Consider the following 15,096-nt stretch of genomic DNA (forward strand, 5'->3'; position numbering starts at 1 on the left):
AGGGGAAGCCTGGGGTGTGGGAGATGGGATAGGGGAAGCCTGGGGTGTGGAGGGTGGGAGAGGGGAAGCCTGGGGTGTGGGAGATGGGAAAGGAAGGAGAGAAAGGGTAATAGGTGGACTAGCCTAAGCTTTATGGAAACTGAATGATTAGTAAGCTAACTTCAAAATATAACTTTTAACAAGAGTTCAAATGGGGCGTTCCGCATGGGTGGACAATGCCACTTTCAGAAGCCATGGGCTATTAAACAAAACCACATCGCCAGATGTGGGACAGCCTCCCTACCAATTATTTTGGTCAGGATGACCTCAAAGGTCTCTAAAATGACTGCCAGCGCTGTTGGCCACCCACATTAACTAGCCTGTAAAGACCCTGTTGCTGAAGAAGACACCAAGTATTGGCTGCAGGATATAGAGAAAATCATGTCGGGTCCTAAAAACTGCTCATAATTGTGTCTGTAAACCTAGGAGGACACAGCAGACTTCAGTTGCTGTGTGCACAGCGCTGGACGGACTCACCTGAAGGATGGACACGGTCTGGGAGAAGTGGTGTTGCTCCATGGTAGAGGTGGAGTACAACGCGGCCAGGGGGTGGTCGAATTTCTGCAAGTAGCTGTTACTGAAGCCCCTGTGGTCCAGGTCGTGGCACAGACATGCAATTAGCAGGCCTTTGCGCTTGGAAAGGTAAGAGAGGGAGAACATAGATGTGGTTACAACCTGGTAAGGCATCACCTGGAGACTCCCGGCTTACAGTCACACCACAGTCGTTTCTGCCACGGATGTATCCAAACTCTTAGGAATCTTTGAACGTGTAAACTTTTCTTGTAATACTACCAAAGCATTGTGTGTGGACAAGCTTGGCTGTTCATGCAGCAGGCAGCTTGGGTTCTTCTAGTTCTAACAAGGCCATTGCTATTCGCAGCTAATACACACACCATGCAAATGCAGGACATGTGAAAAGAGCATGCTGCACTGGGATAAGAAAAATGCCATGAAGCCCAAGAGAGTCCACCCTGTAATAAAGAGATAAATCTGGGCAAGGCCAAGCAAAAGCCAGACACCAACAGGGGCTTGTGAGAAGGAGGATGAACACAACATGGTGTTTGGGAGGGGTATGGTAGAAGAGCAGGCCTGAACTAGGTCATCAGCATGCTGGAGACCTAGAGCAGGACCCAGGGGCCTCACACAGACCTCATATTCCAAATGACAAGGGGCAGCGTGAAGGGGCTTCAGGAAAGCATTGTCTGCAGCTAACGGCCAGTTTTAGGAAACTGTCTGGTGACGTGTAAGGAATTCACCGGGAGGGTGTGAGACACCACTGAGAAGGTTTGCAGAAATCGAGGAAAGGCAATGGAGGATGATGGGTGGACAGTAAGGGAAATGTAATAGCAAAGTCTGGATCCAGGCCTGCCAGCAGGCTCTCCTAACTGTCTGTGGAAAGCAAGGTGAGAAAGACCAAGCATGGATGCTAGCATCAACTGTGGGAAATCCTACAGGAGGCTCAAGGGAGTGGATGGTCAGGGTCAAGAGTTGTAAAAGTCTTAAGCAGCAGGCAAGTGATAACTGAATAGGGCAGCTTCTGGCATGAAGAAGAGAAATGGTGGAGTTCACCAAGGCTCTGTAAGAAGAGAGGAAGGCAAAAGGCTGAGCAATCATGACTCCAACTTTAAGGAGACTGAGGAGAGAGAATTAACAGAAAGGTTCCCCAAAGCAAGCTGAGGAAAGAGCTGTGGAGAGCTGTGAACTGCAGAAAGAATCACACAGAAAAAAAAAAAAAAAAAAAAAAAAAAAAAAAGGAAAATGTCACAAGGCTTCCCAAGTAGAATAGAATACAAATTTCAACAGAGTAGAAAATTATTCACGTGAACAAAAAGCGCATATTTCATTTGAATCTTTTGAAGGAAATAGTAAATAATATAGCTAAATTCTGCTACAACTAAAGATTATTTTAGAAAACAAATCAAAAAAAAAAAAGACCAAGACTAGAGGCTGCTCCTTTGAATGCCTATCTGTGTGGCTGTAGTAAGTGTGCATGAGAGTGTTGGGGTATGTGATAAGGGTGTATCGAATGGGTGATACTCATACTTGTGTGCACATATTAGTTGGTGTGTCTGTGTAGAGGCCTGAGAAGGACACTGGACGCCCCTCCTTCTTACTTTCTGATTTATCCCTTTGATGCCTATCTTTCACTGGAGCTATGCTGGTGGCCAGGAAGCCCTTTAGATCCACCTGTCTCTTTCCCACAGTGCTGGGGTTAAACTGTGCATGGCCATGCCCAGCTTGTTTTAGTTCTGGGATCTGGATTCAGGCCCTCAGGCTTGCCCAGTAGGAACTCTCACCTGCTGAGCCACCTTTCCAGCCCCACTTTTACTGTGTCTGAGGTGGTAATTTTTTTTTCTCCCATTTCTGGAATCCACCTTCCATGATTTCTGTTTCCAACTATGGACTTGATCTGTAGGGTGGCAAGGGGACCGAGAAGACCTTCTTTGAATGTGAGCTTACGTGAGCAGTGACAGTGGCTGCTCTCGGTGGGCAGAAGTGTGATACTTTCAGAGAGAAAAGAGAGAGGCCTGGGTGTGTGGTGTTAGTGGCCTTACTAGGCCGGGGGCTCAGAGAGCCGAGCTTAGGTCTGATTCCTAGTGAGCTCAGCATCATTGGTACTCAGACACTAGTTCCTGGTACTCAGCACTTGGCTGGGAGTGCACTATGCTGGCTGAATGGATGAGAAGGTGCTAACCTTCTGCGATTGTGAAACCTTCCAGCTTGGCATCACCTCAGGGGATTTGGTGCCTGGGAAGCTAATTGTGTACCTCATGGCCTGTTCCCTTGTTCTGGAGGAGACCAAAAGGCACTAATGTCTTAGTGATACTGACTGTTCAGTGTTCTCAAATCATCCAGATACATCTATATTACTCAAGGCATAAGGACAACAAGGGGAAAAAAAATCATCCTAGCCAGGCAGTGGTGGCATATGTCTTTAATCCTAGGACTAGGGAGGCAGAGGTGGGTGGAACTCTAAGTCAGAGGCCAAGCTAGTCTACAAGGTGAGTCTTAAGACAGCCAGGTTTACACACAAAAGCCTTGTCTTGAAAAAAAAAACAAAAAGAAAAGAAAAAAAATAAAGAAGAAAAATTCACCCTATTAAATATATGCAGGACCTTTCAGCTTTAATAAGGAAGAAAGGACAAACAATACACACACACAAACACACACAGATACACACTTACTTCCTTGGGGGGTACTTGCGTACAGGTGAAATTTCTAGATCAACATTTCCAATATGTGTCTGGGTACTAGTGCTAAATCCATGTAATGAATGCATTTTGACAGGGGCACTGCAGCACTGAGTCTGGCTGGCAGGAAGATGGGCAGGCACACCTACCTCGAGGTCTGTGAAGAGGCCATTGTTGTTCTGAAGTATGGCATACATGCAGTGTGCCACCGTGACTGCATGCTTCCAGTTGTGGTAAGGAACGCGCCGATAGTTCTTCTTCACAGACATGATAAAACGGCACAATTTTTCAAGTTCAAAACTGTGTGGAGAAGAGACTATATCACAAGGCCAGCATAGCAGAGGCCAACCTAGCCTACAAGGTGAGTTTCAAGACAGCCAGGTTTACACACAAAAGCCTTGTCTTGAAAATACCAAAAAGAAAGGAAAAAAATAAAGAAGAAAAATTCACCCTATTAAATACATGCAGAACCTGTCAGCTTTAATAAAGAAGAAAAGACATACAATACACACACAGAGAGAGAGAGAGAGAGAGAGAGAGAGAGAGATACACACTTACTTCAGGATAGCATCTAGCTGAGGTATTCACTGTCTGTTCCCTCACACAACTGTGGACTCTCTCACACACCTGTAGACTCTCTCACACACTTGTAGGCTCTCTCACACACCTGTGGATTCCCTCACACACCTGTGGATTCCCTCACACACCTGTGGATTCCCTCACACACCTGTGGATTCTCTCACACACCTGTGGATGCCCTCACACATCTGTGGGTTCCCTCACACATCTGTGGATGCCCTCACACACCTGTGGGCTCCCTCACACACCTGTGGGCTCCCTCACACACCTGTAGGCTCCCTCACATACCTGTGGGCTCCCTCACACACCTATGGGCTCCCTCACACACCTGTGGGTTCCCTCACATACCTGTGAGTTCCCTCACACACCTGTGGGTTCCCTCCTAGCCAACCATGAGCTCTGCAGTCACTCCTACTTCTTGCTCCTTCTATAGCCAGAAAGCAGCAAGAAAAGCAAGTTCAACTCTGATAGCTCCACTCTGCCAGTCTGCATGCAGTCCACCCCACTTACCCTCTATGAGTTTCTTGTATTTACAAACATTTTCTATGCTCCAGAGGGCGCAGAAGGCCACATATGGCATCCCCCTGACCAAGGGCATTCTCAGCTGAGAACTTCTAAGAGACCTACTCAGATCTACAAATGCTGAGCATGAATTTTAACAATCGTCTCTGCATCTGACTATGCTTCTAGAGGAAATCCAAGGTGCTGAGGTACACTCCTGTTGCATGCTGCAACAGCCACACCCAAATCTTCACACAGTACATGAAGTAGGAGGAGGACACCAATACTATTGTATATCTGACACTGGATTATTGTATTTTTCCTTAATTGAGACCCGACCCTCTCTCAAAATATATTTAAGGCAGATTAAAAGACTGAGAGCTCATAAAACTTTGAATATTCACAACCTGTGTTTTCCTCATTAAAAACTTTGAATGTTGGGGGGCTGGTGAGATGGCTCAGAAATTAAGAGCACTAACTGCTCTTCCAGAGTTCCTAAGTTCAATTCCCAGCAACCACATGGTGGCTCACTACTATCTATAGCAGGATCCGATACCCTCTTCTGGTGTCTGAAAACAGCTACAGTGTACTCAGGTAAGTAAATAAATTTTAAAAAATGTTCAATGCCCTGGAAATACAAAGTCTGGCCTCTTATGATTTCCAGCCAGACCCTCAACTGCCTATTAAACAGAGCTGCTGGGCCTGCACTTGCTACTGATAAAAATAGACAAGACACAATGCTCAAGAAGATGGACAGTGTCACTCCAGAAAAACTAAAAGGCTCTGCAGGCATGGAGACAGGAGGATGTGGGTCAGTACAAAACCTTAACATTTGGAAAGCGAGCAAATACATCCCTGCATTTTCAGCTTGTGTGAGACAGACAGAAACCATCACACATAAAGTCGCAAAGCCACCGTAGTACAAGGCAACAGCCTGTGGTTGTTGTCATACTCCCTGAAAGACTTCTTGTCCCTTGGGTGGATGATCTGGGCATGTGCACTTATCCAAACGCCCAGCTTTAAGCATGGATCCTGCCTCCTCTGCTGTACAGCCTAAACAACATTCAGTGCCACTTAGAATATGTGACACATTGATGGGAAATGCTAGCATTTTGGTTTCACTTAGATTACCTATTTCCAGGACAACACCTAGACACAAGGCTGCTGTGGCTACAGCCAAAGTGACCAGGAAGACAACAGTCTCTGGAGCATTTGGAAAAGCTGCATGTTTGTCCAACAAGCTCAGTTAGTTCTTATTTAGCTGTTTATTAAAATGGCATGTTTTACTGAAGTTATACAATGACCCTGGTTAGGTAAAAGTGGGCAAAGGAGGTCCCCACCCCCACCACCACCCTATCAAAAGGAATCCCACAGGTTGTTCATACCAGGTTGTCCCACAAGACTGATGGATCATGTAGACAAAGATCCCAGGCCACATGTTCTCAAAAGGACCAATGTCAAAGTGGAATCTGAAATCAGAGGAGAGTAGTGGATCATTGGGTGCAATTTGGATGGGTGCAGCAGCAGGCTCTAACCTCTTCTCTACCTGACAGGGAGAAGACATGGGTGGTCTGGCCCCGCCCCTACCTTCCCTGCAACACCCAACTGAGTGGAAGGATTCCTGCAGCAATCTATTTAAAAGGCTGCCATTGGTGTCCCCAGTGCATATGTAACACACGGTCCAAGGGGACCTTAGAAGCAGCAGCCTTGTGGCTAAGCTGAAACAGGAACTCAGTAAGTGTGATACCTAAATGCGCTAGTAACTGTGTTCTCATTTCATAGCGTGACTACTGACCCCCAACCAGAATGACTGGTGTGGTGAAGGAGTGTATTTTCAATGATAAGGCAAATGCCAGCGTGGGAACAGGGTGGCTGCTGTAGGCACACAGTCACCATAGGCCTGGCCTCTCTTAAATGTACTAAGTGCTGGGAATGGGAGTAGAAAAATGGAACAATTACTAAATTTTTTAATATAACTTGGAAATTTAGATCTATATATGACATTATATGCCATTTTGAATATGAGATGGAACAATAGCAAAGGATAGTATTTACATTACTGATTTCAAATTTAGTTCAGATTTTGTTGCTGTTGTTTAAGACAGGGACTCCCTATACACCCTGGCTGGTCTTTAACTCTTGGTCCTACTGCCTCAGCCTCCAAGCACTGCCATCTCGGGGTTGATCTGCCACACTGGGTTTCAATTTCAGATCTTCTTATTTGAGGATACCAGAGGGAGTGACACATGAAACCACACATGAGGGTCCACAAGGGTCCACAGTGACCGTGGCTCTCACTCCACAATCCTGTTTTGCTTTCGTGCCATGCTGAGAAAACAATGTGAGACACTCACAGCTCGATCTCCCGGCAGATGCGTGCTGGCAGGTTGAAGTGCATGAGGCCTTGCCACTCCTCAGAGGTGCAGATGCTGTGGTAAGACAGCTTCTCCATGGTAACCCTGTAGATGCACTCTGAGTGGCGGATCCTATGGTACATCTGCAAGGCATGAGGAAACATGAATGGGGATAGGGCGGGGTGGGGGACTGGTTAGAACAATAGGAGTTGTACTTTGGCGTTGGGAGTTCAGACATAGGATGGGAACCATGGTTGAGATTTGTGGGACTCACTGCTGTTCACAGTCTAGACACACTGGAGCTGTGTAGACAGACAACCTCGAACGGACAATATTCAAATGTCTTACACTTTCCTTAATGAGTATCTTACCACACACCACCTCAGGGAGAAAAAAAAAATCAGTCTTTTCTATAACACCTTATAGTATATTTTTCATTTCAGTAATATAAGTGCTGAAATCAAAATGTATATGTATTATCAGTAAATGAATGACTTAACAATTTTAAATAAAATAAGGTGTACTGCACTTCTGTATCTGTTAAAACAGACACGTCACTAATTAAATGTCACCCAGAATACCAAACTAACTTCCTTGGAAGGAGTTTGTTTCTTTCCCTGATTTAACTGTATTTTCTATTATATTCTTAAGTGAGTTTGGGGTTTTGCCAGCATTAGATCAATGAATCCAAATGTGTAACGGATTTGGATGATGGCAATATTGTGTCCATGGAGTTGACACATGAATAGATGGCTACACTAATGGATGACTAAGGGCTTAGCACATAGCCAGAGCTGAGTGCTTGCTCAGGAGGTGCAGCACCTCATCCTGAAGGAGGGGCTGGGAGAGGAGCTTCTTGAAAAGACACAGACACAGTTTACTGCGCTATTGAATTAGTAAGATCATATACATCATACAAAATGGTTTTATAAATACTATAAATAATATATAATATAAAATATAAATAAATATATATAACATACATATACATATGTATATATATGAGAGAAGTAAAATTTAAAAAGCAGTGGAGCCAGAGAAAAGACTGTTTACATGTGTGAATTAGTAATATGAGATTAATTTGAAGAGAAATTATAGGGAAAAATGAGCCCTTCACAAGTATTAATGTGTCATTAATAGTTTCCTCAGTAGTTCACACGTTACTGTAACACCAGTACAGGGCAGCTTGCCTTCTATAAACAAGATTACACGTACATCTATATATACAAGCTCTATATAATAATATAAACAAAGATGAGATACATCAAGAATTAAGATGTCCTTTATGTCCCACTTTGAAACTATTCTCCACCATTCTTAGAAATCTCAGCTAGACCACAGCTTTGTAAACTGTGGATTGTGACCTCACATGGGGGGGGGCGTTCAGCTATAACACACAATAGGCTATTATAGCACAGGACAATGGAAAATTTATTACGATTCAAATGCTTCACAAATCTGGGATGCTTGTTAACAAGTTTGCCTGTAAAGCATCTGACACCTTCACTGAGGCCATGGTTCCAAACACACAAAGAACATACTTTGCTCTGTGCATGACAGCACAACTGCTTTTATAGAAACATGGTGGTTTAACTACAGGGGAAAAGACAGAATTTGAATCATCACTCTTCTGTCTGTAACAATCACATTAGCATAGATTATGTTGTTGTGTAAATACTGCTGCTTAAGTTGCTGCTGACCACTTTTATAAAAAAAAAAATCATTCAATTTCTTTTGGCTTGTGCTTAGGATAGATTTATCAACAATTTCTGAAATGGTCTAAATGCACTTCTGCCATTTTCTACTGTATGTTTACATAAAGCAGTGTCTTCCCGCCCCCAGGGTACCAGTGAGAGTAGCATCTCTATGAGGTCACAGATACCTGACCCTGCTAGACGCCCTCCTATCCCCAGCTCTCACTAGGACCCGGGTGAGCCATCCATACAATTCCTGTGTTAGATCATATACACATGACCCCGGAACCCTCTCCCCAGGCCCGGCCTGGCCTCAGCAGCACCTGACTGAGGCCACATACCTACAACTCCAGGTCTGTAGTCACTCTTAGGCTCCTGCTATGACCTGAGGGAACTTGGATAGTCAAGGCACCTGTCTAAGTAACCTGTGACCTTCCTGCATATAAGACAGCTAGCCTGACTAGGGTCACCCAATCTATTCCAACCACAAACCAGCTCTGACTGTTTCATGACTGAGCTCTGAGAATAACCTAATAGATCCCAAACCAGCTAATATATAGCAATACCAAACTTAGACCCAAATGTCCATTTATAATGGGCCTGCAATCCATGCCAAAGATATAACTGACCAACTCTAGATATGCAAACTGCAATGCAGAATATAACAGGAAAAGGCAACGCAGTATGTCTGTCCCCCATGCTACCAATCCCGTTGTAATGCTCCCCAATGAAAGACACCTAGAATAAACTACAAGGAATCCAGAAGGACAACTGTATATTCAGAGACTCAGTGAGAACATAATTGTCTGGATACACCTAGAGAGGGACAGGAATGAGTCCCCAACTGAATTCTAGGAGAATGCAAACAAACAGCTGAATAAGTAAGTCAATCAGAATGCAAAATTAGAATCAATAGAGAGAGAAATGCTGCAAAATACAGAAATGAGGTGAGGCTGGAAGGGAAACATTCAATTAGGCAAATGGAAGCTTAGTAGAAGCCTCTCTGACAGCACGGTTTGTGTGCAGCTCAGGCTGTGAGTCCTGGAGACAAGGGGCAGGGGTTAGATCATTCAGTCATGGAAAACAGTAAATAGAACACAAAACAGGGCATGGGAGACACTTGGGACACCATAGAAAGATCAAACCTATAGATCATAGACATAGGTGAAGAAGAACTCCACGCCAAAGGCACAGAAAACATTTTCAGTAAAATCACCAAAGAAAAATTCTCAAATCTAGAGAGTAGGATGCCTATCCAGGTACGTGATGTTCATGGAATAGTAAATGGGCAGGGCCAGGAAAGAAGCTGCCCACGCTGCATTGCAGTCAAAACCAAACGTACAGACGAGAAAAGACCGCAAGAGAGAGGCAACTGCACACAAAGGCGGGCCCATCAGGTGTCTATTTCAAAGCATTCTGCCCATGGGTGAGTGCAGCTTTTTTGGAACAACTATTTATTTTCTCATTCATTGTTAGTAGCACTGGAAACTTCTGAAATGTTGCTCATTCCTTTAAGTATTACCTTCTAGATGTCAAAATATTGACTCGTTTGTCATGAGAGAGGGCAGCAGATTTGAAATGCATCTCTCTGTGAAAGGAAATGTGTAAATACTGTAAAAAGTCAACAAATGATCCAGGTGCTGTCCACAAAGCACCAACCAACTCACAGGCAGCAGGAATAGGAATGGGGACACATGTGAAAGCTGCCTCGCTCACGGCCTGAGGGGGAGCTTGCAAACACTGAATGCTACACACAGCCGCTGCCTCTTTCTACATTGCAGAAGGCCACCTGTCACAGGACATTTGCCACCCTGGACAGGATAGGACTGTGTGATACGTGTATCTTATTAGAGCTCCTCCACACCAAAGAGCACAGCATAGTGCTTCGTTGACATCATTCGCCTGAAAACTCAAGCAGACACTTCCCTTATATCCTTCCAAACCTCTGTGGCCTCCTCCTGGCTTTCTGCCCTAGAGATGACCCCACAGGCTCTGCCATGAAGGCCGACTGTCCCTAGGATTCTCAATCCAATGAAGTTCAGCATGCTCTGTAGTCCAGCCTGATTCTATGATGAAGGTGGAGGTAAAGGCGGCTGTACTCAGGCTAAAGGTCACAATGCAGTAGCGATGGATAATGTTGGTCCTTCACACATTACATCATCTAATCCCCAAAGTCCTATTTCTGTCACTTGCTGTCTTTTACAAGATAGTAGCCAACAATTTGGTTGAAGGTTTTTTTCTCATCTTTTTCATTTATAAAATTATAATGCAAATATATTAAAGCATATTATTCTGTTTAAATTTTTATTGATGTATTTTTTATCATTTGATGTTGTGCTTACTCTAAAATTAATTACTACATAAATTAGCTTAATTTCATGCAAAAAATAAATTAGTTTTGGACATGTTTGACAATTCTCATTTGGCAAATAACCTTTGATACGAACATTAGAAAATAATATAGTCTAGCATCTCACTACAGACTTAAGGAAGACAGAAAATTATATGTCTTGAGCTCTTTATCAGTTATCTACATACAATAACTGGGAGTTAATCCTGTGTTAGCAGGAGGGACTTTTAGGAGCAGTGGCTACTGTTGGTCTGGTACTGAAGTCTGCTCAGCTGACCTATCAGTCTGGGCATGTGGAAAAGGTACAGGCCCTCAGAATCTCAGGGTGAAGACAACCTGGGAATGTGAGGGTGGCCTCCTTCTACTGCAAAGTAAAAGTACACCTTTTATACTTTATAAAATGAAACCTAGCTTCTTGGCAGACAAAATACTTGGTTGGGGGTTGTTCTGAAGTACCGATCTAAATACCAAATCCTCATGACAGTCCTGTAGCACTCACAGATGGAGCGATTAGAAGGCACTGTGTCTTTAATATTCACAGTAGACACTGAGCCACTTCAGGAACAATGGAACAATTCTCAAGACTTCAGACTCTAGTCACATCCCTGAGTTGGACCTCTTTGCCAATAACGAACTGCAGGCATGTAGGTGGGTTCCTTAATTCTCTTTACTCAGGTCCCAATCTGTGAACTGAGGACATGGTAGTGACCAATCATATGGGGGTATAAATAGCAGGTACCACTGGATGGTGACAGATCAGGTCTTTTAATATTTTGTATTGGTCTTAGATGATTATCAGCTCGGCATGCACTCCCCACTGGCTGCTGTCTTCTTCTGATGAGGATCAGGAACTGTTTGACCTGAGTAACAATGGTGCCCTGCACTACCATGCAGGGTTCAACTGTATCTCTCCATGTCTAACACTCCTGTGAGAAGCCGGAGAGTGCCAGTAGCGGGAAATACACAACAGAAATCAGGAAACCCACCACTGCTAGGCATTGGCCCCATGAAGTTACAGTTAGGCTAACTTTCTGGAGGTCTCAGATATAAGCCATACTTGCTAATGAAAGTTAAGCATTTCCTCTACCACTGAATTAATTTGCATTTCAAATTCAAGCATTTTTAAAGATACATACTTTCAGGGTGTTATTTTTTTCAATAGCATTAAATGATGTTATTGTTAATACCAAATGGATCGGCTACACAAATCTTAAGACCAAACACACACTATACAGAATAAAAATATGTGCTACAGCAAGCCAAAGGAATCCCCACACCAGCAGAGGTGGCTAATCTCTAAGTGAACGAGAAAGGTTGGAAAGGAGCTACGCTGCACGGAGCCGGAGATGCCAGACTGTCCTGAAGCAATCAGGGTGTGGAGGCCAAGACTCCACAATAGGTGACTGCAGTTCTGAAGCTCGTGCTATTCACATACACGGGAATTTTGAGTGGGCTGTAAATAGTAAAAGCCTGGTAAAGAAAGCCTTGTAAGAGGGATTAAGCTGTCCTGGGTGTAGAACTCCCATGGGTAATTATCCAGAATAAACCGGAGTCAGCCAATGAGGGGAAAATTAAGTATGAAATACAAGTGAGCAGATAACTCAAAGGGTGCCCTAGAAACTGAGAGATCAAAAGACGCTCTTCCCCGCCTTCCCCTGCAACCACAGAACCCGGGTGTTCCCTCCTACAGCTCCCAGTCACTCTACTCCACATGGCCACAGCACAAAGTCAGTGAATGGGATATCACACACACACACACACACACACACACGTTCTTTGCCCTCAGCCTGGAAATCTGAAATTCTCTTCTTGAAGACAGGTCCCAGCACACTCTGTATGTAGCACCAGAACAAGAGTTCCTCTCCTGCTCAGACTCCTCTCCTGCTCAAACTGAGTGAAGCACGTGTAAGGATTTTCTCCAAACTCTTCACCCAGCCAAAGCATAAATAAAGTGGGAGCTGGTGATTTCTCTCCTGGGAGCATACAGTTTGTCTTTGAATGGGTTTCAATGGTCCCTCTGCAATCTTTGTCTTTTTTTTTTTTCCAGGAAATCCTGGAACTTAGCCTCCATCTTGATAAAAGGCAGTTTAGCCTGTGCAGACCATTCAGCTGTCTGTTAAACAATAAATTTGGACTTCATAAAACTGGTGGCAGCGATAGAGTACTGTATTGGAGCTGACTGGAATCCAAAGCAGTGGGGGCAGACTGCATCTGCTAAAGACTAAGAACCCAGACATTACTGCCTACAGTCCTAATCCCAATCCCCGGGGAGGATGCCATTGCCACTTGCCTGCTGAGGGATCTCAGGCTCAGAGGCATAGGCTAAAGACTTCTAGCATTTCTAAATGGCCATTTTTTCCATTAAAAGTACTTTTAGTTATCAGTTAACTTGATACATGAAATGTAGATGCTGCTGGCCAGCCATGCCCTTTAATTCCATCAGTGGGATGCCATCTGATATGTCTAAAGGTGGCCTAAATAAGATAAGGGCATTCCGTGTGTTATTCTGGTCTTTGTGTCCTGCCTCTTCTTGGGCACAGGCACCATAAACCAATAGGACCACAGAGCCAAACGACAGACCGCACACCCAGTTTAGAGGGAGCTGTGGGCCTAAGGGCTCTTTGTTCAAGGGGCAAAATTATTCTGAGTTCCCAGGATCACATGTCTTAACTTAGTGACAGCCAATGAGTGGAGGCCATTTTATTTGTAGAGAGCTTTTTCATATCTATGAGCTTAGTAAATATGAACATTCTTCAGGAAGAAGTGAAGCTTCCAAGGTAGAAAGGGAGCTGACCTTGTCCAGTTACCTGCTTGGGGCAGTCATGTAGCAAGGTGCCTTTCCTACAGAAAACACACTCAACACAGCAAGGCTGACTTGCTTAGAGGGTACCAGAAGAGCTGGAGAGGGAGGCCCACACTCAGGCCCTGGGCCTTCCCTTCTACAGCTGCCGAGAGCCAGGCTCTGAGGAGCACCAAGGAGGGGCTCTGTTGCCATCTTCTTTGCAAGCTATATCCTCTCCATTTGGTTTATGAGGATGCTCTGAAGGGTATTCACAAGTGCTCTTCTTTCTAATATGGACCATGGCTTTTTACAAAGCCAGCAAAATCCTCACCATGGTCTAAGCCTAGGTGGCCAAGGGGGGAGAAGAGATGAGGTTTCAGACCTTCTCTTGCACTTTCAGAGCTGAAGAAAACTTCAAAAGCGACATGATTGTTTTATATAGGCTTTTAGTGGGGGGAAACTCTTCAGCAATAAAATTAAAATGAATTTCACAGAGAACTTGCAGCCACTCTGGTGTATTTCCCTCATGCCCCTTGAAGGCAAGGTGGCCCTGCCCTCGGAGCAGAGGCTGTGAACTGCACTGTGCTGTGGAGGCACACAGGACCTCCACATTGCTTGGGAGATCAGCATCGATGGGTGATGTGGGAAGAAGCTCCCAAAGAATTCCCCCCAAAATAATCTAAGTTACTAAAGCAGCACCCTGGTAACTCCCACTGGTGCACGACGTGGTACTTTGCTCAGAGACCTAAAAATTTTCTTAATTGCAGAACCACAATTCCACTACAGGATTATTAGTTTATGAATCCCTACCTGTTCAACCCATTCAAACTAGAGCAACATACAAAATAGATGCCAAATTTCAGGTATAAACTGAGCCTTGTTTTATTCTTCGGGCACAGGACAAAGTGGCCCAAGAAGATTAGATGATGTTATTTATGATGTTCACACACAGGCATTAAACTGAACACACATGCATTTTCTCACAGGCAAAACTTTCCTGGCCACTGGGGAGACATGAGTTGCTGTTGCACCCTGCAGGGATTCGCTAAGGTACCACCTATGACAAACACCAGATAACAAGTCCCCTTTTCCAGAAGAGACAAGATGCAACCCCAGTACTGCCATTTCGCTAGTACACGAGCAATTCTTTTGTAACAAACTCACATCTTGAACTATACTCAAATTCTAGGCAGTTAGTTTTCTTTACAGGTACTGTGAGATACTTCCTAAAGCAGGTGCAAGCAGGGCTCCCTGCGCATAGTTTGCAGAGGAAATAGAAATGGAAAAAAAGAAAAAAAGTTGCCCGAGCTTAAAGTCACTTGAGTCCAGAGTCATGCTTACATTAGCACAGTGCAAGGCCAGCGCGCAGAAGACGGCAAACATCTTGAAGTTGTTCTCGTCCGTCTTGGAGAAGGCACTACCGCTGATCTTGTTCACCATCTGCACCACGCCAATCACACTGCCGCGGCTCACTATGGGCATGCACAGAATGTTCCTCGTGGTGTAGCCCGTGTACAGGTCCACCTCCCTGTGGAAGTGGAAGGGACAGCCCTGTTACCTGAGGAGAGAGGGACAGCGCGCGGAGACAGACATCGCATCCAACAAT

General features: G+C 44.5%; 1 protein-coding gene across 7 annotated transcripts in view; it reads right to left on the reverse strand.

The window, feature by feature from the left end:
• Pde10a (phosphodiesterase 10A) overlaps positions 1–15,096 on the reverse strand; it is a 459,546-nt gene that overhangs the window by 19,376 nt on the left and 425,074 nt on the right. For all 7 annotated transcript variants that reach the window (XM_031351500.1, XM_031351507.1, XM_031351502.1 and 4 more), the window contains 5 exons: positions 14,832–15,018; positions 6,665–6,807; positions 5,696–5,779; positions 3,380–3,530; positions 517–672 (listed from right to left, as the gene is read on the reverse strand). In XM_031351500.1, coding sequence (XP_031207360.1) covers positions 517–672; positions 3,380–3,530; positions 5,696–5,779; positions 6,665–6,807; positions 14,832–15,018 — 721 coding nt within the window. The remainder of the gene's footprint in view (positions 1–516; positions 673–3,379; positions 3,531–5,695; positions 5,780–6,664; positions 6,808–14,831; positions 15,019–15,096) is intronic.

The sequence above is a fragment of the Mastomys coucha genome, unplaced genomic scaffold (genome assembly GCF_008632895.1).
Source record: "Mastomys coucha isolate ucsf_1 unplaced genomic scaffold, UCSF_Mcou_1 pScaffold5, whole genome shotgun sequence".
Taxonomy (NCBI): domain Eukaryota; kingdom Metazoa; phylum Chordata; class Mammalia; order Rodentia; family Muridae; genus Mastomys; species Mastomys coucha.